Here is a 25,149-nt window from a genome sequence, read left to right on the forward strand (position 1 = left end):
TTTCGGATTAAATGTGTTATTTTCTCATTAATTACATTAGTTGCTTTGGCTACTCATGACAACAGACAAATAATCTTAACTTTTATTAATGGCAAATTTCAATATGATATAATGTATATGAATGCTGTATATCAGTGTGAATTAAAAACTGAGGAAATGTATTACTATGTTAAACTATGTTAACGTTTCCCCAGGTGACTATGAAAAAATATACAGATCACCAACTAATGGGAGGTCGGGGATTGTAAGGAGCACTTTTTATGCCAGGAATGGCATTTTTAATGTCCCCATTGCAACAGATCGTCTGGGATAATCAACTATGTGGTGACATCTCTCAATTACATTTGTTTGTGTAAAATCTAAACATTGACTATTTACAACTCCGTCTTCACTAAATTGTCATTTGTTTCTTGATTAATTCAAAGTACACTAACATCATTAAAGTGTTTAAATGAGCTACAGTGGAACATTGGGAAACATACTGGTACCAGTGCCAGTGGTGAAAACAGGTAAAATGGTTGATATCATAGAATTTTGTACTTTGTACTCAGATGTCTTATGATTTACATACATAATCACCTGACCCTTTCCCGGTACAATTGCAGTCATCTAAAGCGCAGCAAAGCTTTGTCAGCCATTTCTACATGGGCTTTGGTCAGGTAAAATTGTAAATATAAATGTATGCCAAAACAGGAGTCATGTCATTTTATCATAATCAATTAAAACCATCCACTTGTGAGTTAATCCCATCAGCCTCTTCTACGTTGGACAGAACCCATGGTGAAGCCCAGGGGGAAATGATCACTTACAGCAAGAGCCTAGGATAAATAACATCAGTATCATTTCTGGACGATAAAGAATGATAAGGGGGGGGTAAGTCATTGCTAACCCTAACCCTTGGGAGGGGGTATTATTATATATTAATATATTATATTATATTATATAGTATAATAATACTATACTATTATTACCACTGTTTCTGGTAATAATAGTATAGTAATCAAATAATAAGGATACTAAGCAAATACTAAATTGAAATCCTCATATCATGGCTCACTTGTATTTACATAGATATGTATGTTTCATTCAATATATCAATTTAAGTCTACTGTATCTAGAAGAAAAACCAACCTGCTGGTCTGTGAGTCCATACTCTGTTTTGAAATCAAACACCTCCATAGAGGAAGGCTTGATTGCCTGGATCATTCTTTCACCATGGAGCACCACTCTGCAGACAGATGAAGGAAAATATCATTTATATAGTCTAGCCCTATAGAGTTTAAATTTGACTCAATACACACCAATATAATACATTTGAATAACAGAAGCTCATGATCAAAAGTCATTTGAGGGACCTGCGTTCTTCACTGATAAGTAAATGATAGCCTATGCATTTCTTGTTTTAGTGTGAATACCATTCATCAGTATTATTTACAAAAGGTGAGCTGATCGGTCATTGGTAGCTGACCTGTCATAGGCACAATTGGTGGACTGTTTCACAGTGGTGTCAACACTGTCATCAGTAAGCCAGAGGAAGCTGCTATCAGAACGCAGGCGTATGTTATTCCACTGCCTCTTGGGAACATAGCCACAAGCAGCATTGAAATCTCCCATGATGATAACGTTCTGTGGAGAGAAGTGAGACATGAGAAAGTGGAAAGCAGAAGCAGTGCCATGAGAGGACAGCTCAGGTCACCTGGACCCACAGCAGGGCTGAAATTGGACCCTGCGGATCAGTTTCACTTCTTTAAACAAGTCTCATGTTACTACATTACCTGTGGGACTCAAACACTGGAGACATATTTACATTGCATTGCAAAAACTGCTTATTATCTTTAAACTGTGTTATTACTCTTTGTATTGTTTTCCGTATAAAAAGACTTCTGGGGTTTTCTGGTAAGATTATTTCAATATATACAATATATGTAGGCCTACAGCTCTGGAAAAAAATAAGATTTCTCATTTTTCTGATGTCATCCTATGGTTGCTGATGACATTTGAATGAGTTGACTCTCAAAATTAAGAGACCACTGCAAATTTGAATATGGCCATCAACTCATTCGAATGTCACTCATAAGGTATAGAGTAAATGTCACTCATAGGGTATAGAGTAAATGTCACTTGTATAGTAAATGTACTCTAAAACACAAAATAGTCATTCAAATATCAATGAAAAACAAAGGTTGACATCATTGCTCTCATACCTCTGATGTCCATTGCTGTTGGACATCCTCAAACACATCAAAGAGCTCATCAATCTCCCGAACTGCAGCCTCTGGCATGGTGTGAATCGGAATGATGACAAAGTCCTTCACCTCTAATATATGCAATAGCAACGTTTTTATTCTCTATCAAGAGCCATCATATACATTTTCATCCCTCTTTCTCAAATTTACTCACAGAATTAATTATTTAATTTACCAGTCTTTGGTGAGGAAAACCATACAATGAAAGGTTCTCGGGCAAACACATCTTCGTCCCCAGTCTGTAAATCAGGGTACTGATACACATCCTTTATGGACACCGACCTCTTCCTGAAAAATCAGAGTTCTGTAGTAAATATAGGAAATGTGCATGTTTTCCAGTTTTGCATAAAGGAATATATGCTAGAAAGTACCTGTAAATAAAGGCATATTGTTCCTTGTAAGCCTTTCTGCCCAACCTGTCACTGATTACAAAATCATATTCATTCCTTCTGGAGCTGTACCTGCTGTTGAAAAACATGTGTAATGGTCAATCCAGATTAATAATTTTACAGTAAGCAAGTATACATTCATTCACAGATGCTCCCATGACATGAATGAATACCTGTTGAGCTTCATCATCAGCTGTGGGAAAGCTAATTCTCGACTATCTTTGATTTCCATTATAAGCATTATGTCACAGCGGGCAATACACTGCAAAAGAAGAGGCAACAAAGGACAGACAATAAACCCTTCTATTAGCCCACAACTCTCAGGAAGGCCCTAAATCCGAGCCAACCTTCTTTTTCAGTCCTGGCAGCTTTTTTGAAACTGCATAGTTCTCACTCATAAATAACTTTGAAACTTTGTGTATCAACTTTTTAGAAATGTTCAGCTCAACCAGGAGGAAGCAAACATAAAATGCAAACACTAAACAAAATGTAGAAATGAAGAATATCGTAAAATGTAAAAATATCACAAAGAAATCTGTACGAAATGTCATGACCTTCCTCAGTGCATGCAGAATGAGAACAAAAATTACAAACAGAAATACACAGAAATATAAAAAGAATAAGGATGCAACCTGTATGATGACATCCACTACTTCAGGCTTGGATATTTTGCTTTCTCCAAAGGACTGTATATTGAAGGAGCATATCTTCAATGTTGCCCCATAGCTGACACTCAGCATGAGCAGATTCAAAGCAGAGAACGTCCTCATTGTAACACAAACTATTGTCGAATGAGCAGAACATGTAGAAATCCTTCTCTGTTATCAAGTGTTCACTTCCTCTTCCAACCCAACCCCCACCTCAGAAAATGCCGGTGATTGTATTTAAACTGAAACAAAAGAGGCACATGATATGATACTGTAGGTCAAATCTGAAATGTTTGTTCTGTTGTAGGCCTACATAACACATTCATTTTAAGCAAAGACATGTAGCCTACAAAGTGAGGTGCAATGCATGTAGGCCTATAGAAAAGAGATAAATAAAGACTTGTCGGGCCTATTGATTATAACCTACTGTATAGCCTATGTGCTCAGCATGGCCATGGAATGATGTTGCTTATGGTGAGTGATGCTGCTAATTTTCGCCTATAGCCTATAACTACAGTAGGCTATATGACAATGACTGCTACCCAAACCAGTGTGTCTGCCACATACTGTATAGGCTACATCAGTTCAATGTTTGATGGAAAGAAAACCTTCTACCAGACCCTTTCAATGAAGATCCAGGCAAGTCTTCCATAATAAACAAGCAAACCACCCTTTTAAAATGAATAAGCTAGGCCTACATCAGGTAGTCTCTGCCCTCTAAAATCATAAAGGCCTAGGCTATCACCGGGACGTGGGAAATAATACTATGTCTATGAATAAGACATTTCTACAATATTGTCTTAATCATGGCTGCGTTCTCTGAAGCCTACAGCCTATCAGCCAATTGGCAGCAAGCGCACTTTTGTGTCGGCATAATGTTTCTGTCTTTGAACGGACAGGCTAGGATGCCTTTAAAAAAAGAGAGAAGGAATCACGCAAATGAATTTCCTGGAGTCTGAAACCTTGCAATGGTCAGACCAAGATTGAGAGGAGAACCTGAAAGACAAAGTAGGCTACTAATCTTGTGAAAAACGTTCTCTGGCTGGATTTTACGGTAACGTTCTGTATGATATTGCAATGTTATTGGCTACAGTAGGTGCGTTTTCGGAAGGGCAGCGAAACGATAGACATAAAATAGCCAAGGCTAAGGCATTTAATTTCATGAAATGAACTTGCACAGACATTTATAAAGCCCTCAAGTGACTATCGAAATTGATTAGAAACAATAATTACTCGATGTAAAATGTAGGGGGATCAACCAACCTAATCTTAAATAGATCATGTTTATGACCGAGTAGGCTACCTCATTGGGGACAATATTATGTTTGAAATGTTGTACTTTTTTTTTCAAAAAAAAAAAAGAAAGTCTATATTGTCCTAATTGAGGACATTCTGTTTAGCTATCTCATGATCTAAGATCATAGGATAGCTATATTCGTCCCTGTGCATATTCGTCTTCAGTAAGACTCACTCAGGCTGCTGACTGTAATGCTGTAGTGTAGTCTCTTCTCTCTGGGACAGATGCACTTTGCTCCAAACCTCCAGCCTAGGCTACCACGATTTTTGTCTGGGTGTAGGATGCAGGCCTACACATTTTGTATCTCAAACCAGTTAGAATGTACTCGTCCGAGGGAGCTTACTGCTAAAATATGTAATCACAGTGGGGCTAATAAAAAACGTAGTCAGTTAGGCTACTCTAAGTTGCAAATGCAAATAGGAGTTTTGACTAATCTGGTATTAACCTGCACTAGAACGTGTGTGTGTGTGTGTGTGTGTGTGTGTGTGTGTGTGTGTGTGTGTGTGTGTGTGTGTGTGTGACACACTTAATAATTATCATATTTGCAGATAAAAAGACAATATTTCCCACATGAAAAGTCCCTGCAATGGTCATTTTTAAACTGACTGGGTGAAGTGCTGTGTAGGAGTAATATACTGATGCTCTAGATTTGTTCTTTTGGTTGATGATGCATGAGTTGTTCTGGTTCTGAGTGAGTGTATTGGTTGTGACAGCAGTTGCAGACAGTGAGGGTGGCGTCACCAAATGTTTGCCTTCTGGGCTGTTTGGGGATGTAGAATCTTATTCCGGTTTCTCACTCATACAGGCTATAGGCTACACTTAATGTGCACGGTGCACCCAAAATGCAACCTCTCTTAATGTGTACACAATTGAAGAATATGCCATTGTGTGAAGGTGATATTTTCAATGCTTTGTTTAAAAATAAACTCCAGTCATTTATAGATACTCCTTGCTGTTTTCTTTTTTTCAGGAGAGGCACAGCCATGGACTTGGATGTAGTGAACATGTTTCTCATTGCTGGAAGCACACTAGCCATCCCTATCCTGGCATTTGTGGCCTCGTTTCTACTCTGGCCTGCAGCTCTCATAAAGGTGTATTACTGGTAATGTCAACTCTTGTTTATTTGTAAAAGGAAGGGTTTTTCATGAAGATAAGGTCAACAGTTTTTAAGGCTGCCTGCAAATAAGAATATTTTTGTTCTGTGTTCATATCGGCCTCTGTACAATTACACTAAGCCTCATGGTTTAACAAACTGCTAGTGTGTTGCAAGTCCTGAGGCTCTGTATCTGGAGTAAAGGTTGAGGTTGGCTACAGTCTTCAGGCTGCTGGCCTTGTGTAACTTGCCCCCTGGACTGTCACGTCACAATTACAGAATGTGTTTCACTCTTGAAGCGTTACGTTACTAACTTCATAATGGGGAACATTTGTAGCCTTGATAATGATATTTACAACATCAATACTACATTGTCCTTTTGTTTGGACTCAATATACAGACACACATGTACAACAACTGAATCAAATATTGCCTTCACCAACAGTATATGACACTGTAAAATGTATGAATTTCAGACATACACAGGAGAGGTGTTGAATTCCTATAGGTAGGGGATTTCCCATAGCGGCCAGTCAACAACCAAGCCTGTTTAGCATCAAAAACAAAATCCCCAACAAAGCAACAATTGTGGGCCAAAAACATCACCAACAGAACAGCCTTTGAGAGCATTTCTTTGGGATTATCAAGCAAGCAATTATTATGACCGACCCTAGCGCAGCTAGCGTAGCGGTCATATAGTGATTTTTTTGTCTACACCGACCGGAGAACATGAAGCCCCACTAGAAAATTGTGTTTGGTCCCCTGCCCACCCCACACTGGGCCCCCTGAGTGGTTTCTATGCTAATCAAAGTGGTTGCTATGATGGTTGCGAGGGAGTACTTGAATTACACATGAAAGTTGATAGACAGTGTAGATGTTGATGGACAGATAGTTGAATGACTGATATGAAGTAGATGGATGGAGAGAAAGTTGGTGTGCTTTCAATCAATATTGCTAGGGTATTTGAGATGGTTGCTAGGGGGTGGTAGTTGGTAGTTGTATTCATGCACTGTAATAATAATAAGTCTAATCAAGGATTTTAAAATTAGGCCTAATCAAAGGATTGGTGAACCTACATGTATAGGTAAAACCTTAATTTTGTAAACCTTGTAAACCTTAATTCGAGCTTTGTTGTACCACTTAATACATTGTTGTACCATGATTTGAAAATCCACGATTGAAACCTTGAAGTGTTACATTTGGCCCCCCTCACTTTGAAAACATCCTGCGTGTGTGTGTGTGTGTGCCTGCTTGCCTGCATGTGTGTGTGTTTATGTGTGTGTATGTTTATCTAAGAAAGTTCAAGGTTCAAGGTTCAAGGTACTTTATTGTCATTTATGTAAAAAAACATATAGGAATTTGTTTCAGCAATACAGTGTGTGTTTTCTTCAATACATATAGTGCAGCTAGACAAAGACAGTGATGACACAACAGACAGACAACAGTGCATAGATACTGTAGAGGTAGTGCTGATATTAATAATAGTAAAGTGCAATGGGATGGGCATCAGTCATAATCATAGTTCAATGTCCAAGTGACACTCAGATGACACTCAGTGGGGTAGGGGTGGTGGTAAAGGACCAGCCCCATTAATCAGTCTGACGGCTGTGGGGAAGAAGCTGAGGCGGTGGCGGGTCGTCCTGGTCCTGGGCACCCGCAGCCTTCTCCCAGAGGGGAGGATGGAAAACGGGCAGTTCCCTGTGTGTGTGGGATCAGCTATGATCTTACTTGCCCTCTTCAGTGTCATGGAGGGACTTAAGAGAGGGCAAGGGAGTGCCAATCACCCTCTCTGCTGACTTGATCACCCGCTGCAGCTTGGCCTGGTCCTTGGCCGCTGCAGCAGGGAACCAGGTGATTATGGAGTGTGTGAGAATGGACTCAATGATGGTGGTGTAGAACTGAGTCATGATGGGCCTCGGCAGCTTAAATTTCTTCAGCTGCCGGAGGAAGTACATCCGTTTATGGGCTTTATTGAGGAGGGTTGTGATGTTTAGTTGCCATTTCAGGGGTGGAGTGAGGTACAGCTGTTGGTGTACAAAAGTATATTTCAACAAATGCATCCCCCACCCTTCACTCAACACCATCAGCCGCAGGGTGCATAGTCAGTAAATGTACACATAAATTCATTTATTGCATGACCCCCAATAAGGACATTTTCAGAAAACATGGCAACCTCCAGAAGATGTCAGCTAATCACACTACATTTGGTGCAGTTCAGAACGTTAAATGTAAACCTGATTATCTTTAAACTAGGTTTAAAGTGTGGTACACTGGATTAATGGATAAATCTTGATTTAATCCAAGTTAAAGCTTAATCCTTGTTTCTGCAACCCACCCTAAGAAGCCTGAAACATTATCAGAGAGACCACCCCTTTCACAAGGTGGTGAATTAAAATGTTATGATCAATGGTGTCGAATGGTGCACTCAGATTTAGAAGAATAAGGATTGAGACTCCGCTCCTAACCCTAATTGTAATTTGTCTGTACTTTTCTTTCTCTTTTCCACGTAGGTATTGGCGCAGAGCACTGGGCCTGCAGGTGGCCCATGTAGAATATAAGGGGTACCGGTTCTGCTACTCCCACCGGGGGAAGCCTGGGAGCCGCCCCTCTATCCTAATGCTTCATGGGTTTTCTGCCCATAAGGACATGTGGCTGTCTGTGGTTAAGGTAAAAAAGAAGTCTACATTAAGGACTTATTCTAATATTGTGTCTCCTATTATATTATGTGCTACTGTGGAGTCTGTAACCTGTGTCACTTTAATCCCCATGAACTAGTGACATAAATGCATTAGTGCTAGAGTGGAGTGCTAGAAGCTCTTGTGACCATCGGAAAACCTAGGGTGCTTCTCAAAGTCAAGGATTGCTCCTTCCAAGCCACTTTTTCAAGGACGTTACGTCATCAAATCTCGTCAAGCACTGTTCCAAAGTCAAGGATGCTTTCAAATTCTAGCAAGTACTGAGTCCTTCGTTCTGAGAATTTCGGAGAATTTTGGAGGATGCATCGATGGATCCTCGGAGTGAAGAAATAACCCACAATCCTTTGCGTATTGAACAATTAGAAATTTTCTGACGGTGCGGTTTAAAAAAGAAAGAGAGAGAGGGAGATGGAAAGTAGATGCAAAGAAGCAGTGCGTGTTAATGTAGGCTAAATATGATTTATCAAGTGGCACCGTTGGCCCACTGTTGTCCATTAAGAAGTTGATCACTGTGATTAAAATGTGTACTAAGACTGAATTTCAAATGAACATCATAATATTTGACATTTCATAAATGTACTGCCTGGTTTTGTCATCTTTGCAGTTTCTCCAGAAGAATGTGCACATTATTTGTGTGGACATGCCGGGCCATGGCGGCACTACACGCACAAGTGCTGTAGACTACTCCATTGAGGGTCAGGTCAAGAGAATACGCCAGGTAGGCTGTGCTAGGTAAACATTGGACCCTCTGACAAGGCAGGACAGGATAGGAACAATATAGTAGTCTTTTAATTTCTTATATTTCTACAGCTATTTTATACCTAAGGCAGTGACATACTGTAACAGGATGTGAAAGTTTAAATGGCTCCAGCAGTCCAGCAGTTGACCATAAAAGGTTTAATTGACTTTTTTCACAAAAGGCTTTTTTTGGTATTATATGGCAAACACTCAGAGTACATGGGTATAAGACAACTGTTCTGTGTGTATTTACTGAACCCCTTTTGTCTAGTTTGTAGAGAGCATTGACTTAAACAAGAAGCCCTTTCACCTGGTGGGCACGTCCATGGGGGGCAATGTGGCTGGCGTGTATGCTGCACACTTCCCTGCCGACCTCTGCAGTCTGACTCTCATCTGTCCAGCAGGTCTCTCCGTTCAAATGATGTGTGATCACTAAATGTATTCACATGTTCACATACATTATTCATTGTGTAGAATATACTGTATTAGCTGCCCCCACTGTAAGGTTCACAGTATCCTCAGCAGAGGATACATGTGTAGAAAGTGAAAGTGTATTTTTTATGATCACTATGAGATCTATGAAATGTAATTGTAATAGAAGTCTACTGTAAAACGTTGTGCAGTCACCTGCCACTTCTCATTGCTTCTTCAGTAAGAGAAAGGGAGCACTCTTAACTCTACAATTGACCGTGAATCTGTCATTGCCATTCAAAAAATGAATCTGAAATGCTATAGCTCTACCATTGACTGACTTTACTGTGTTTAGTGGGTCAGTTGTTTGATGTGATATTGTTGAATGTTGTTGCTTCAGAATTCAGTTAGTACAACAGCATTATTGAAATAGCACTGGTATAGCGTGTATTCTCATTGCTTCTTCAGTAATAGAAAGGGAGCACTCTTAACTCTACAATTGAACATGTAGTGAATCTGTCATTGCTATTCAAAAAATGAATCTGAAATGCTATAGCTCTACCATTGACTGACTTTACTGTGTTTAGTGGGTCAGTTGTTTGATGTGATATTGTTGAATGTTGTTTTTGCTTCAGAATTCAGTTAGTACAACAGCATTATTGAAATAGCACTGGTATAGCGTGTATTAGCTTTAATCCTTAGTGTTTGTTTTATTATTAATTATTGAAACTTTTAGGCTATTGATTATTATAACTTATGCAACTTGATCATTCAGATAGGTAGATGAAAATATATGGGCACTGTTGGAAATATATGGGTCTTTGCTTTACTTTACTCATTTTAATGCTGGTTCTCTAATAATCTCTTGACGTGTTTAGTGATTCAAGCAAATTAAGGTGTGGATGTTTGTCGAAGGTTGCATTGCGTGTGGACCACTAAATAACACTATCCTCCCCTGATCTGTATAATTCTCAGGTCTGAAATATCCTACAGAGAATAATTTTGTGAAACGCCTGAAGGAGCTGGAGAAGACACAGGACACCCAGAGTATCCCACTCATCCCCTCCAGTCCTGAAGAGATGGAGGAGATGCTGAAACTGTGCTCCTTTGTTAAATTCAAGATACCTCAGCAGGTACTGTGCATGTGGTTTCTCTGCACAGTTCATTTTAAAAATCAAATTCTGATGATACTCTATATGGTATACTATATTATTAGACACGTCCTTGGAAAATGTGTCATTGTTTTTCCAGATACTTCAGGGATTAGTGGATGTCCGGGTCCCACACAATGACTTTTATCGAGAGGGTTTGTAATGGACCATTCTACCATTAATAGCAATAATACCACAATTACCACTTACCACATACTATACTCTTCCCAAACGAGTGACTTTGCAATTGCATGTATTTCACTCTCCCATAGTGTTCATGGAGATTGTTGGAGAGGAGTCCAGGCATTCCTTGCATGAAAACATGCACTTAATATCCACACCACTGCAAGTTATTTGGGGGAAACACGATCAGGTATATTACAAACCTTTTGACCTTACGTTTGTAATACCTGCAGTGTTGTGTGTAAAACGAGTCAATATGTACTGAAAAAAGAACCAGTCAGACTTATACAAAAGGTTTGTGGGGGTATGTGTCCATTCGGTCTATCATTAAAGTATTGCAAATGGACTATGTTGGAGATATTATGAAATTAGTGATTTTAAACTGTGTGAGTATTATCCTGAAAATTCATTTATCAAAAAAAAAAAAATCATCTAGATGTCATTTTAGATGTCAGATGGTAACACTGGGCTGAAAGTGAAACGGGAGGAGATGGAAGAAGGTGGGGCGAGGGATTGAACAGATATTGACCAAAAAAGGTGCCCTACATTGCAGATACAATAAGAGTAGTTCCAATGTTTTGCAGCGGTTACTACAAGCCTACTGTTTACGACAGCCATTTTCGATTTCAAAACCATCACCATCCCCTCTTGTCGCTGATTGGCCTGGTACCTAGGCAGCCAAAGTGTGTCGTCATATGCCAGATTAGTATCAGTGAAATGGAAATGAACAGAGTTACTAGGCGGGCAGGTTCTACCCACCTGTTTCTCCTAGCCAGTGACTAAATGTATGGACAGCTTCAAAAAGTAAGGCAGCCCTCGGTCTAGAAAACCTCTGGCTACACTGGTAGCTATAGTTAAATGGCAATTTTAAAACTCTGATTACGGATCAAAACTCTGATCGCTCTGGCATGGACATATGCAAATGTACATATGAAAAAAACCCTTTAAAGGTCACATATTATAAAATCTTCACTTTCAGTGCTTTTACACAAGTATTTGGGTATCTGACATGGCTACCAGAAACACAGAAACAACAAAATCTTGTCATTTGTTTATGGACTGCCTGTCTGGAAATGTGATTAAGTGAGACAAGAATGAGACGTTCAGAATTTCAACATTAATTTGACCTATTTGGACAAAAGTCCAAAAGTACGACTTTATCCCGCAAACCTGTTACCAAAATGTCCAAGCAAAGCAATGTTTTTCTGCAATTTGCTCATGTTTGTAAAGGAATAGGCACACAAATGGGATGCTCAGAACAGGGCTCTGCAGAGAGGCTTGAAAAGGATGCTGTTGTGCTTCTTTCTTTTAGTATTTTGACCAAAGTATGACACATGTTATATTGAGATGTAAAGATTGTTTTAAAAGGGGTTAAATATGTGAGCTTCAACATTTCTTGTGTGCATGGTAGGAGGGTTTTTTACTGAGCTCACAAGAAAGTATTGGGGGTATGCACTCACCATTAGGTTGCTCTTGGGAGAGAGAGAGAGAGAGAGAGAGAGGGAGAGAGAGAGAGAGAGAGAGGAAGAGAGAGGGAGAGAGAGAGTTAAAGTAATGTCCCACAGATTTTTGTGTGCTTGCTTCCAACCAGGCTCAGCGCAAAATATCTATTATTTACAGCACACCATGGTCAAAGTTCAACCGCGGCACACACGAGCAAAATGCAGCAGCGGCAGACCAGTTCTTGTTGTGAAACCAGATGTTCCAAACCCTCTTTTTAATGTGATATTATACAACTTATTAGTGTTACAACCACTTCCACTTTCTAGATTGCTCATATTGTCACATTTTCCTCATGATTAGGTTGTGGATGTTTCTGGATCCTCTGTATTGGCTGAAGCATTGCCGGGTTGTCAGGTGGATCTCCTGGATAAATGTGGCCATTCGGTGGTGATGGAACGGCCCCGTAAGACTGCCCAGCTCATGATGGACTTTATCATTGCTCAGCAGAATGCAGGCTGTGCTAGCAGCAAGAAACTTTCTTGAGGCAGTTCGGATTCTATTTATCAGAGGTGCACACTCAGAGTGCATTGTAATTTATGAATATTTTTCTATATAGCTATATGACTCAGGGATTTTGCCCTAAATCCTAACACTCTCTGCAGGATGGGGAAACACTGGGAAATAATCAGCACAATGTGAACTACCTGAAAATGAATTTTTTGATGTGCCAAATGCAGTTAATTTTATTGCTACATTGATTCTAGGTCACAACAGTCTAATGTCTTTGGATAGAGTTTTATTTTTCAGAATGATATACCTCATACATACTCACTTCTGTTTCACTTATTTCTGTGACATTGCATCCTGTTGGATTGAAAAGTCACAGTGTCGTTCAAATTAAACATGTCATGTCTTTCTGAAAGTACCTGCAGTGTTGTGTGTAAAACACTATGAGTCAATATGTACTGGAAAAAGAACCAGTAAGACTTACACAAAAGTTTTGTGGGGGTATGTGTCCATTTTGTCTATAATTTAGTATTGCAAATGGACTATGTTGGAGATATTATGAAATAAGTGATTTTAAAGTAACTGTGTGAGTAGCCTAGGCTATTATCCTGAAAATTGTAGTCGAAAATCATTTTAGATGTGTGGTAACACTGAGCTGAAAGTGAAACGAAGGTGGCGAGGGATTGTACAGATATTGACAAAGAAATGTAAGTACAGCAGCTACAAAAAATGTATTATTATTAGCTAAACACACAGTCTGACACAAATGACAGAGAGCATGATATAATGATTCAGATGCCCCAGTGATTAAAAAAGATGGACCCCCAAAATCTGACCTCAGACTTCAGTAAGGAGCCCAAAGTCGGCTATTTTGGAATTCATGACAGCAAACATAAATCAAAAAATATTATGTCCCTTTCAATGTTTCTCAGTAGACATGGATCATGGAATCCTTTTCAAGGGCAACGGAGTAGCATCTTTTATCCTACAGTAGGCCCATGTCCAAATCTAATAGCCTAATAATAATAACTAGAAAATGTAATTCCATGGAAGGAATTACCATTGCATGTAAATGCAAAAAGGTTGCTGACTGTGTAAAACATTCCTATTAGGTCTATAGTTAAAAAGACAACTAGGCTACGTACAGAAGAATAGATAAATAACAATAACCCAATTACATTTCCACTGAAATTACTTGGAAAGTCACATTTAAAAAGTGATTTATGAAAATGCATCAAAATTGTGGATATAGGCTATTATGGAAAATAACTCTTCATTTAGGCTATTAGAATTTAAGACTGAAATGAAGTAGGCAACTTCAAACGAGTTGCAAGAGCTGACACTTTAGTAGCCTACAGTGAAACGACTGGTAGGATAGCTTATATAGCCTTCATATCTACACGAATGCAGGTTAAAAGTAGGCCATAGACACCATTGGAATACGGAATACAATGTCAAACAACGCCAATCAACTATGATGCAGCAACAGGTAGGATATCTAGCAAATGTAACGTTAGCTTACAGTAGGATATTTGTACAGGATGAGCTAGTATGTTCTTCGAAGTGTCTCCAGGTGTGTGATTGTCCTAATAGGAATGTACAAGCTGTTAACAAAGGTTTTTAATTTGTGAATGATACCGAAAAACCTAGCCTGGAGCAAGTTTGGTTGTCGTTAGCTAAATACAGTGTTAGATTTACGTTGACGTTAGGTTAGATTGTCTTTAGCTGTTGATAACGTTACCGAGAGCAAACCGGTTACTGTAACGATATAAACAAATCAAGTTAGGAGTAGCCTAACAGGAGACAAGACGATAACGTCCTGGTTTAGCCTACAGCAGCTATGGCATGGTAGAATGTTTTCATAGCTGTTAGTAGCATAGACCTAAAAGAAAGTTAGTAGCCTACTCAGCACGCAGCTACAGTTTAATGAGTAGACAAAACATTCAGGTTGCAGCGGTGGCATGGCTTTAGTTTGGATCAAAGATCCTTGATTACTGACAGCTGAGCACTGACGTAACAATTAGTCTTTGCCGCCAAAGGATCTCAATGTAAACTCTATGGGAATTTTAAACTCTTTTATCGTAAATATCTCAAAAAGTATGAAGTTCACAAATGTCAAAAATACAATCGTCAAATCTCCGTTACAAGGTCTTTGTAGGAGTGCTTGAATGACGTCAAACGGTTAAGTGGTTTTAGCGTTATAAATCGTTGATTTTGGTCGGAGGAAGAATAATTATCCCGATAATAAAAAGAACAGGGATAACAGTACATTGCATTTACATGCAATGTAATAATGACGAACTTACTGAATTGTTTGAGATGGTTATAGGTCAGTGTAGAATAGTAGCCTAGGCCAGGACCGACCCTCCTCAGGCCTGCAGTGCATGCTTTTATTTTGACGAAAGGCCCATATAGTCTTATTTTATTTTGACGAAGAAATAGACTACGCATTTCGTGTATCTAGTTTTATAGTCTGTATCCAAAAGGCCAGTTTGCCCCAGATTGGTGTGTTATCTGACTGAGATGTCATGAGGCCGATTTGTTTGTAAATTATTACATGTAGCCAATCACCTTGAAAGGGCGAGATTCTAACCAATGAAATACATCTTTACACACTTCTGGTTCCTGCGCGTGGGGGGCTCCTTCAAGGAAGGACATGCTCAGTTGACAGTAAGTTTTTGAGTCTGCAGATATTTCCCTCAAAGTTAAACCATTATTGTGTATGGCATATCATTTAGCAGGCTGTCATCGCCGATCGTGTAAAGGATTATGTTGACTAAATATGATCATTACGTTGATACGCAAACTGTTACTGTCTTAATCTCAGTGGATGCTAATGTTAGCAAGCACAACCTACGAAGCATACGATTTGGTGACACCAGTCAGTCGTTTGTAAGCTATTCGCTTACTAAGTTTGTTATAAATCATCTGTAAAACCAGTGTTTAGTAAATTATATTACTTTTGTTCCTATAGTGTAAACGTTGCGTAATTTAAATGTCTGGTGATGCAGCAGGCCACATGGATTCGCCGTTTGCGGGACACATTTATCTTAAGTTTGACCGATCCATATGATATTTGGACATCAGTTTATCAATGCATTGCCACTTTAACCCCAGCGCTCCTTGTTTGTTCGAAGGGCCTAGCATAACTAAGTAAACTGCGGCGTGCTGACATAATGGAGGAACCCGCGGCTTTCGAACGGCTTGTGTTCAAAAAGGCACATCCTAAAACGCTTAACGTGAAAAAGCTTAACGTATTTTAATGTTCGAAAACAAGGATCAATCAGCATCAAACTTCTCTTGGACATCTCTAGCCCTACCATCTCCCACCTCTGTGAAAATCAAAGCCGAAATCCCATTTTTGTAGGCACAGTAGACATTAAACTTTTTTCTCTACATAGGCGCCCATTATAGAGAAAAGGCTTAACGTATATTACTGTCAGAAAACATATACCAATCGTCACCAAATTCAGTTCAGACAATGCTTTTTACCAACACTGACAGCTGTCAAAAACTAAAAACGGAAATCCCAATATTATGGATGCAGTGTACATTAAGCCTTTTCTCCATTTGAGCTATAGCTTAACGTAGTTTAATGTCAGAAAACATCCATCACTCGTCACCAAATTCAGCTCAGACATTAGCCTACTTTTCACCAACACAGACAGCTGTAAAAAAAATGAAAACGGAAGTCCTATTAGATTCGAAGATGTTCACATTAAGCTATTCATCCATTGAAGTCTATAGCCCAATAGGAAAAGGCTTAACATAGCATAATGTCGACTGTGCTTTCAAAAATGGGATTTCAGCTTTGATTTTCACAGAGGTGGGAGATGGTAGGGCTAGAGATGTCCAAGAGAAGTTTGATGCTGATTGCTCGCTGTTATCTGACATTAAGCTACGTTAAGCGTTTTCCTTCCCATTGACGCCTATGTAAACAAAAAAGCTTAACGCAGTCTACGTCCATAATATTGGGGTTTCGGTTTTGATATGTTTTGAGGTCGTAGTGTGTATAACAATGAATGTTTATGACAAGTTTGGTGATGATTGATCATTGTTTTCGAACATTAAGCTACGTTAAGCTTTTTCACGTTAAACGTTTTTCACGTTAAGCGTTTTAGGATGTGCCTTCAAAAATGCTTCAAATTTCCAGTATATGAAGATTTGTCTGTAAGTTTGAGCTCGATAACCTCTATTTGCAATGGTCATCTCTCTCTCTGAAGGTCATAATTCCATCATTTTTCAGAGTTTGTGAGTGAGGCGTAAACAATGTGCCCGCACATTAATTACCCATTTCTTTCCTACTTTTTTTTTTTTTTTTTTAAAGATGGTCCCTTCAAAATGCACAATGCGGTGGTTTATAAATGCCCTCAGTTGTACACTAATTAAATGTGCAAAATGGTCTGATATTTTGGTGTATTATTAGAGAATTGAAGAATGGGAGAAGAAATATTGAGTCCGCGCAGTTCAAACAGCTCATCATCTCTGGTCTGAGACAGCTGTATGGAGAGGTAAGAGTTTGAGCCATAAGTGTACCTCATCCATTGTACTTGTATACAAGTACAGTATATTTCCCCTCAAATAGAATAGTACACCAGTCAGCAAATTACTTGTTGTTCTTTCCCCCTTGAGCCCTCAAGGTACTTTGTAAAGATTTTTTTTTTTTTTTTTTTAAATCATCTTCAATTGTGAACCTGTATGGCAGAGAGACTGTATTGCCAAAAGTATTCGCTCACCTGTCACAGATGAACTTCAGAAGAACTGAGAAGACTTTCCACAAGGTTTAGGAGTGTGTTTATGGGAATTGTTTTTAGCATTCTTTCAGAAGCGCATTTGTGAGGTACTGATGTTGGGCGAGGCATCTGGCTCTCAGGATCCACTCTAAGGCTGGGATTATACTTGCTGTTAGACCAAGCGTAAGCGCATGCGCCCGTGTGCGACCTGCTGTGTCCTGTGTACAGACTCGCTGCAGCATTACGCACCCAACTGGAGGTCTTCACTAGGGGGAGACTAAGGCCCTTATACCGAAACGTACCCCTAAACCCTAGCCCTGCACACTTCCACTTCGTTTGCGCGTTCACGCGAGGGTCCGCCACATTAAGTATCATCCGAAACGAATTTTGAGTCGAGTGAAGTGCCTAGGGAGAGGGACTACCATGCCTCCAGGAGCAAGTCAGCATGGATGCTGTCTTGAAACGCAGGTGCAAACAGCACTTTTATAATTTGATGTTAAATAAAGCATATAATGCAACTCCTCACTCATAGTAATGAAAGGAGAGAAGAGGGATGTATATCCTAATACACAGGGGTGTCCAGAACATCTTTTTTTTTTTGTTATCAATTTTTTTATTGTGTTTTATAGTTAGTACAACAAACACACAAACAAACTGAAATGCATGTAAAACAACAAATAAGACAACATACATCAAATAAGACAACATACGACATTCAACCGCATTCACTCCCCCCATCCCCAGGTCTTGCTCCCCCTGCCCCAGAAAGAAAGAGATTTGGTTAGTTGATACAGCTCAACAAAGTTGCCACAATTTGTATGCAAATTATGATGGGAGGTGAAAACGGAAAAGAGTGAGCAGAGAGCACCAGGCCATTGGTTATTATCCTGACATGTTATCAATAAAAGATGCCCATAAAGCGATGTTTTTTGCCTGAGCTCCATGCATAATGGCCACCGACTTCTCTAGTTTAGCCAGGTCTATAGCTGTGTTTGCCCAATGTTGATAGGACAGATCATGAGGCGCTTTCCATCTCTGTGCTATAAGTTTCTTGGCAGCAGTAAGGCCTACCAGGAACCAGCGTTGGTGCATCAAAGAGAGGTCAAGATCAGTAAAATCACTAAGCAGTAATATAGTTGGGGAACAGGGGATGGTGCGCTCAAGTACTATGGACATCTTATAGGAGACCATCTTCCAAAAATCGCTCACCCCAGGGCATCCCAGACCATATGAACAAAAGTTCCTGCTGTTCCTAAAGAGCATAGCTGGCAGTTGGGAGATGGGTTAAGTTTCATGAAAAATAATTTGCGAGGAGTGCAATATAGTCTATGTATGAACATCTTAATTGGCGATTTAATATACAGTACAGGCCAAAAGTTTGGACACACCTTCTCATTCGGACACCCCTTCTTTATTTTCATACTATATGACTATGAAAATTGTAGATTCATACCGAAGGCATTAGAATTATGAATTAACACATGTGGAATTATATACTTAACAAAAAAGTGTGAAACAACTGAAAATATGTCTTATATTTTAGGTTCTTCAAAGTAGCCACCTTTTGCTTTTAATACTGCTTCGCACACTCTTGGCATTCTCTTGATGAGCTTCAAGAGTCACCTGAAATGGTCTTCCAACAGTCTTGAAGGAGTTCCCAGAGATGCTTAGCACTTGTTGGCCCTTTTGCCTTCACTCTGCAGTCCACACGGTGGTTGGAACCAAAGGTCTCCGATTTTGACTCATCAGACCAAAGCACAGATTTCCACTGGTCTAATGTCCATTCCTTGCGTTCTTTAGCCCAAACAAGTCTCTTCTGCTTGTTGCCTGTCCTTAGCAGTGGTTTCCTTGCATCTATTCTACCATGAAGGCCTGATTCAGGCAGTCTCGTCTTAACAGTTGTTCTAGAGATGTGTCTGCTGCTAGAACTGTGTGGCATTGACCTGGTCTCTAATCTGAGCTGCTGTTAACGCGCGATTTCTGAGGCTGGTGACTCGGATGAACTTATCCTCCGCAGCAGAGGTGACTCTTGGTCTTCCTTTCCTGGGACGGCCAGTTTCTTTGTAGCGCTTGATGGTTTTTGCGACTGCACTTGGGGACACTTTCAAAGTTTTCCCAATTTTTTGGACTGACTGGCCTTCATTTCTTAAAGTAACGATGGCCACTCGTTTTTCTTTACTTAGCTGCTTTTTTTCTTGCCATAATACAAATTCTAACAGTCTATTCAGTAGGACTATCAGCTGTGTATCACCCCTGACTTCTGCACAACACAACTGATTCCCAACCCCATTTATAAGGCAATAAATCACACTTATTAAACCTGACAGGGCACACATGTGAAGTGAAAACCATTTCAGGTGACTACCTCTTGAAGCTCATCCAGAGAATGCAGAGTGTGTGCAAAGCAATAATCAGAGCAAAGGTGGCTACTTTGAAGAAACTAGAATTTAAGGCATATTTTCAGTTGTTTTACACTTTTTTGTTTTCCACATGTGTTAATTCATAGTTTGATGCCTTCAGTGTGAGTCTACAATGTCAATAGTCATGAAAATAAAGGAAACTCATTGAATGAGAAGGTGTGTCCAAACTTTTGGCCTGTACTGTATATTGCCTTCATAATTTCTATGAAAACGAATATGACATCAATTTCCTTCTCCCTTCAAGCGCATCCGAAATGTAGCGTTGTTTTAACCCCTAACCCTTCAATGCGAGTGTTCTCCGCACCCACGAATGGACTTGAAAAGGAAGTTCACTCGCTAACTGAGTCGAAGTGAGTAGGGACTCCGTTTCGGAAAGGGCCTATAGTAATTCAGCTGTGGAAGTTGGTCATGTGCCTTTGTTTACTCTCATTGATGTCGATAATGCATCTTGCGGCCACTTTTTTGGCAATGATCGCCCCCTACTTTCTTGTCAGTATTGCATCTCGTGGACGCGTCATGTTCGCTTGCGACGACATGCACGACCGACGCACCAAATGACCGCAAAATACGCAAGGCAGCCATGATACGAACACGTACGTGTTGTCTGCAGCAAGTGTAACTCCACTCTAATTCATCCCAAAGGTGTTATATTGGGTTGAGGTCAGGACTCTGTGCAGGCCAATGAAGTTCATCCACACCAAACTCTGTCATCCTTGCTTTTATGGACCTTGCTTTGTGCACTGGTGCACAGTCATGTTGGAACAGGAGGTGGCCATCCCCAAACTTCCCACAAAATTGGGAGCATGGATTACTCCAAAATCTCTTGGTTTATGCTGAGGCATTCAGAGTTCCTTTCACTGAAACTCAGGGACCAAGCCCAGCTCAGGGATAGCCCCTTCCTGTTCCAACATGACTGTGCACAGGGTTCTAACCTCAACCCAATAGAACACCTTTGGGATGAATTAGAGCGGATCCTAAGAAGCAGTCGCCTCGTCCAACCTGTGTGACCTCACAAATGCACTTATGAAAGAATGCTAAAAATCCCATAAACATACTCCTAAACCTTGTGGAAAGCCTTCCCAGAAGAGTTGAAGCTGTTATAGCTGCAAAGAGTGTACCGACGTCATAATAAACCCTATGTATTAAGGATGTGATGTGATTGAAGTTCATATGTGAGACAAGGCAGGTGAGCGAATAGTTTTGGCAATATAGTGTATATGACCCACACACAGATATTTATTAATTCATTTATTTTTGCTATTTATTTTATTATTTTTGTAGGTGGGGGCAGCATTCCCATTTGACCTGCTGAAGTTTGATCCAGGTACACTGACAGGCATGCTCCGTGTATACAACAGGTAGATATAGCAACCATAGATCTATGCCATGTCATGGAAGATTAATAAATGGGTTGATTTGCCAGTACCCCTCCCCAGTGTGTCAGTTTTCCACCACTTTAAATATGTCCCCCTTCCACCCTTTTCTCCTTTCTCAAACTACAGTCACAGAATGTCTGACAGCAAAATCAAACAATCTCCTCATAACAGTCTCACCTCATAAGTTTCACCTCAACACCAAACAATGTCAGTGCTGATCCAATGTGTGATTGAGGTGTTTACTTAATTGTTTCAGCGTAGCCTTGTTGGAGAGGTGGATCTGAACATAATTTGCTGGGGTTATTATTATGGAGTATATGGTATGATTTGGTATATAATTAAAAATTTTTGTTGGTTATTTTCTACAGTGGTCTTGTGAAGCTGTGGAGTGCCCTAACCCTCATTGGATCTTACCAGAATGAACTGTGTGCAGTCAGAGTCACTCAGGTAAATGAATGCTCACAGAATAATGTCAATTAAGAATAAAATAAAATAAATAAAATGTTTGCTACAAAAGCTCAACAAGGATTTGACCAGGAAAGATCCTGAAGTGTGCCAGATAGGTTTTAGATGAGACTAAATATAGAAAGGATGCTGACATTGAGTTTTACATTGAACTTGTCTGCTTCCCCTTATGGAGCTTTTTCCCCCTCCTGATGTATTGTTTTTGTTTATTAAAGCAACACTAAAGAGCCTTTTTAAATTATATAATAACATAATTAATGTTTCTCAAATCATTTCAGTGGTTCATCAACTCGTAACAGGGTGAACAGCATTTCTGCATTCGCTTCACAGCCCTCTATCGGCTATAACTGCACTTTGTAAGTTTACCAGATAGAGAACCGGATCTGTAGTTCGATGGAATTAGACATAAGAAACTACCAATTTGACTTGCTAGCTTTAATTCCGAATAAAACCAAGTTAATTCGGAATAAAAGTTAATTCCGCTTTAAAGAGACCATGTAGACGCTTATTCAGCTTGAAAATGATAATTCGGAATCAAACTTAATTCCGAATTAAGTGGTTGGTTTATTCCGATGTTAAAGCGGAATTAATTGATCATGTAAACGTTTATTCCGATTCAAAGTTTATTCCGTTTGTTTGGCGCATGCTTGTACAAGGAGGAAGAAGAAGCGCATGCTCGTTTCATTGCTAATTCGGCTCCGTCTTCTTTCCCCCTTCTCTCCTCCTCAGCTAGCAAATGTGAAGCTTGACAATATTCTCGAGCTGCTGGTTAAATAGTAGGCCTATTATCAGAATTACTGCGAAAACCGTTTTCATTATGTTATTGTCCATGCTACAACGTTAACCCGAGATGACAAAAAAGCTGCTAGCCAGCTAAAGTTTGTTTTCTTCCGGTAGACCTTAATTAGTCAACGTTCATGCGCCGCCTGTCCAATTGGAACCCTTCCCGACCCCCAGACGTTCAGCGGAATACAATAAAGCGGAATTAACCTATGTTCCCTGTAAACGCCAATTCGGAATTAATATTTCCATGTAAACTCGAAGGAGAATATCTTAATTCCGAACTATTTAATTCTGAATAAACTAATTCGGAATTAAAAACATCATGTAAAGGTGGCCAATGTCATGGCCAATCATGCAACATACTCTACATTGTCTGTGGACATTGTTATTTGCTGGATAAACAAATTGCGTGGAAAAGTAGAGGAAAAGTGCTTTAGTGTTGCTTTAAAGTTTAAACCATGTTTATATGTAGCAGGGTATTCTGAAAATTTGATTTTTTCCTCTTCTTTGTTTTTAAAAATAATTTTGTTCACACCAATAGAATGATAAAAACGGCTAGGGAATGCGCCAAACACCTTAAGCAAAAAAATGACTAATCAGACCCCTTCACGGTTCATGTCAAAGTGTTTTTTTTTTTTTTTGGTGCAATGAATTGTGTGCGTGTGTGAATTGAATGAAACGTTTAAAATAAATGTCTACTTGTACTACTTTTTTGCGCACTGGACTTGTCAACCAGATAGCCGTATATGTCGTGCTAATGAATCTCTCAGGCAAACATTCGCCATTAGCTAATACTAATTTATTAAGGTAGGGTTTGCGGTCCTTGGGTGACAATGACTGTACAATGACAGCCCAACATGCAGGTCTAGCTGCTCCATTTTTCTGACCTTAGGCTGTGTGCACACCCAACCTAAGCTCTGAATGTTTAAATGTTTACAAATATTGAAGGGCTCTTTTTGTTTTAAATAAACCTTGGGCAGCTTCCCCATACATGGATTAAACCTAATCACTGACTAGAAGTGCTAGATGTGAAATGGAGTACAAATAGGCCTACTTAAGGTTACTGCCCTCTGTCCCCCCAGGTTTCTCCTTTTCTTTTAGCATTGTCTGGAAACAGCCGTGAACTGGGACTTCACTAAGTTTCACCTACAACAAACTGCTCTTGACCTAGCACCAAGAAAAGGGTTGAACATGAACCTTTTAAGGAGAACTGTTTTTATGAAACCCATGTACCACACATTTAATTTGGCTTGGTGTGGCAAGTTGAAGCCTTCATTGACACAGACTCAACGACTGCTATATGTCGGGGAACGAGCTTCTCTTGCCAAAGCTTTTAGTGCAAGAGATGTTGCTCTTTTTGCTGAACTAACTGGTGATACAAACCCCCTCCACCTCGATCCAGACTATGCCAAGACCACCACTTTTGAAACTCCCATTGTTCATGGTGTTCTTATTAATGGACTGATTTCAGCAGTTCTAGGGACAAAAATGCCAGGAAAAGGCTGCATATTCCTCTACCAGGAAATTCGCTTCCCAGCACCCCTTTACATCGGAGAGGAAGTCGTGGCTGAGGCAGAGGTGAAAAAAATAAAAATGTCTTTTGCTTTTATTTCTGTTTCATGCTCTGTTAAAGATAAGGTAGTTATGGAAGGAGAGGTTATGGTTATGATGCCAGAACATGCAACTGGGTCTTAAACTTCAAATCATGTTTTTTTGTTGTTGCTGTGGTGTCATTTGTTTTGACTAACAATAAATGGTAAATGAAATGAGATTAATTTCGTCTGTAGTATCTTTGATCCATTGTGTGGATTCCGATTGTAAGTCAATGTGTCAATCAGATTTCTCCAGGAAGTATCGACCAATTTGCTCGCAGATATTCTAGAAATTTCATTCAGGAATGGTGAGAGGGAATCAGTGTTTGCGCCTGCGCTAGCCTAATATGTTCTGTGCAGCATACCAAAAATGAGCATTAAATGTAAATATCTAATACAGTTATCGGATCTAAACCTCATTTCCGCCTTTTACTTGTGCGCTGGTTAGGTTCTACATGAAAACGTAATGCGTCGCTCTATCCGGGTTAGGGCGGGTTTAGACGATCTATAATCGTCACTGAAGTAGCACTCTGGCGGAGACATCCTGACTCAGTGCCGGCCCCCCTATCATAATGGTAGGAACTGCGTGCAGTGTTTGCTGAATTGACAACACAATTTTCCAGTCTCGTAACGTGAGGGCAATTAATTGGACGCCAGTATGGCGTTCATGGAGAAACCATCACCCGGGGAGTTACTGCTGGACGACACCGTTACATTGACAGCAGTTATCGAAGCAAGTCAGAATCTAAACTCTCATACGGTAAGTGGTTAGGTCGATACAGACCTGATACATGATGATCACGGGATTTCACGCAGATGACACGATGAGGCCGCCTTCATAAATTGAACAGCCAGATCGTTCGGACAGTCTTGTTTACATTTCGCTAACATCTCACATTATCCATACTTGTAGTGAGGCTAGAACCAGCTAGAGTGAAGTCCAGTGCAGCTATTAGCCAGGAATCAAGCTAGGTATTGG

General features: G+C 39.8%; 4 protein-coding genes across 11 annotated transcripts in view; 3 read left to right on the top strand and 1 right to left on the bottom strand.

Annotated features, from left to right (window-relative positions):
- Positions 1-70: 70 nt before the first annotated feature.
- Positions 71-4,827, bottom strand: LOC134091944 (deoxyribonuclease gamma-like). 3 transcript variants are annotated; one of them, XM_062544695.1, is made up of 9 exons: positions 4,754-4,827; positions 3,268-3,524; positions 2,809-2,897; positions 2,618-2,710; positions 2,422-2,534; positions 2,205-2,275; positions 1,469-1,626; positions 1,132-1,228; positions 71-818 (listed from the first exon to the last, which is right to left on the bottom strand). In XM_062544695.1, exons 2-9 carry the CDS (start codon positions 3,403-3,405, stop codon positions 750-752), a joined length of 828 nt encoding a protein of 275 aa, XP_062400679.1. In that variant the 5' UTR covers positions 3,406-3,524; positions 4,754-4,827; the 3' UTR covers positions 71-749. The 3 variants fall into 3 exon arrangements, with proteins under 3 accessions (XP_062400679.1, XP_062400678.1, XP_062400677.1); XM_062544694.1 differs by having other exon boundaries at positions 2,205-2,317; positions 2,618-2,707; positions 4,754-4,826; XM_062544693.1 differs by having other exon boundaries at positions 2,205-2,317; positions 4,754-4,822.
- On the top strand, positions 4,166-13,219 carry abhd6a (abhydrolase domain containing 6, acylglycerol lipase a). 2 transcript variants are annotated; one of them, XM_062544691.1, is made up of 9 exons: positions 4,166-4,290; positions 5,550-5,681; positions 8,183-8,339; positions 8,973-9,086; positions 9,378-9,510; positions 10,493-10,650; positions 10,769-10,823; positions 10,941-11,041; positions 12,655-13,219. In XM_062544691.1, the coding sequence occupies exons 2-9, from the start codon at positions 5,563-5,565 to the stop codon at positions 12,835-12,837; spliced, it is 1,020 nt and encodes a 339-aa protein (XP_062400675.1). In that variant the 5' UTR covers positions 4,166-4,290; positions 5,550-5,562; the 3' UTR covers positions 12,838-13,219. The 2 variants fall into 2 exon arrangements, with proteins under 2 accessions (XP_062400675.1, XP_062400674.1); XM_062544690.1 differs by having other exon boundaries at positions 4,188-4,336.
- Positions 13,220-15,306: 2,087 nt separating this feature from the next.
- rpp14 (ribonuclease P/MRP 14 subunit) lies at positions 15,307-23,957 on the top strand. 2 transcript variants are annotated; one of them, XM_062544696.1, is made up of 7 exons: positions 15,307-15,471; positions 15,939-16,010; positions 16,931-16,971; positions 17,228-17,312; positions 21,236-21,312; positions 21,699-21,777; positions 23,661-23,957. In XM_062544696.1, the coding sequence occupies exons 2-7, from the start codon at positions 15,978-15,980 to the stop codon at positions 23,715-23,717; spliced, it is 372 nt and encodes a 123-aa protein (XP_062400680.1). In that variant the 5' UTR covers positions 15,307-15,471; positions 15,939-15,977; the 3' UTR covers positions 23,718-23,957. The 2 variants fall into 2 exon arrangements, with proteins under 2 accessions (XP_062400680.1, XP_062400681.1); XM_062544697.1 differs by lacking the exon at positions 15,307-15,471 and adding an exon at positions 15,495-15,693.
- A 609-nt stretch (positions 23,958-24,566) lies between these two features.
- Positions 24,567-25,149, top strand: part of pxk (PX domain containing serine/threonine kinase) — a 43,937-nt gene continuing 43,354 nt past the window's right edge. The window contains exon 1 of one of the 4 annotated variants that reach the window (XM_062544700.1): positions 24,567-24,930. In XM_062544700.1, the coding sequence (XP_062400684.1) occupies positions 24,829-24,930 (102 nt within the window). In that variant the 5' untranslated portion in view covers positions 24,567-24,828. The remainder of the gene's footprint in view (positions 24,931-25,149) is intronic. The other 3 variants (XM_062544701.1, XM_062544699.1, XM_062544702.1) reach the window with 3 other exon arrangements.

This window comes from Sardina pilchardus, chromosome 9 (assembly GCF_963854185.1).
Source record: "Sardina pilchardus chromosome 9, fSarPil1.1, whole genome shotgun sequence".
In the NCBI taxonomy this organism is placed as follows: domain Eukaryota; kingdom Metazoa; phylum Chordata; class Actinopteri; order Clupeiformes; family Clupeidae; genus Sardina; species Sardina pilchardus.

Bases quoted from the DNA above. Each gene is read 5' to 3' on its own strand.
- abhd6a (XM_062544691.1), top strand. From the start codon at position 5,563: ATGGACTTGGATGTAGTGAACATGTTTCTCATTGCTGGAAGCACACTA. The intron at 10,651-10,768 runs GTACTGTGCATG...TTGTTTTTCCAG, and splicing joins AATTCAAGATACCTCAGCAG to ATACTTCAGGGATTAGTGGA. The intron at 10,824-10,940 runs GTTTGTAATGGA...ACTCTCCCATAG, and splicing joins CAATGACTTTTATCGAGAGG to TGTTCATGGAGATTGTTGGA.
- LOC134091944 (XM_062544693.1), bottom strand. From the start codon at position 3,405: ATGAGGACGTTCTCTGCTTTGAATCTGCTCATGCTGAGTGTCAGCTAT. The intron at 2,318-2,421 runs GTAAATTAAATA...TGCATATATTAG, and splicing joins GTTTTCCTCACCAAAGACTG to AGGTGAAGGACTTTGTCATC. The intron at 1,627-2,204 runs GTATGAGAGCAA...TTCTCTCCACAG, and splicing joins AACAGCAATGGACATCAGAG to AACGTTATCATCATGGGAGA.
- rpp14 (XM_062544696.1), top strand. From the start codon at position 15,978: ATGGAGGAACCCGCGGCTTTCGAACGGCTTGTG. The intron at 16,011-16,930 runs TTCAAAAAGGCA...TTAGGATGTGCC, and splicing joins CGGCTTTCGAACGGCTTGTG to TTCAAAAATGCTTCAAATTT. The intron at 21,313-21,698 runs GTAGATATAGCA...TATTTTCTACAG, and splicing joins ATGCTCCGTGTATACAACAG to TGGTCTTGTGAAGCTGTGGA.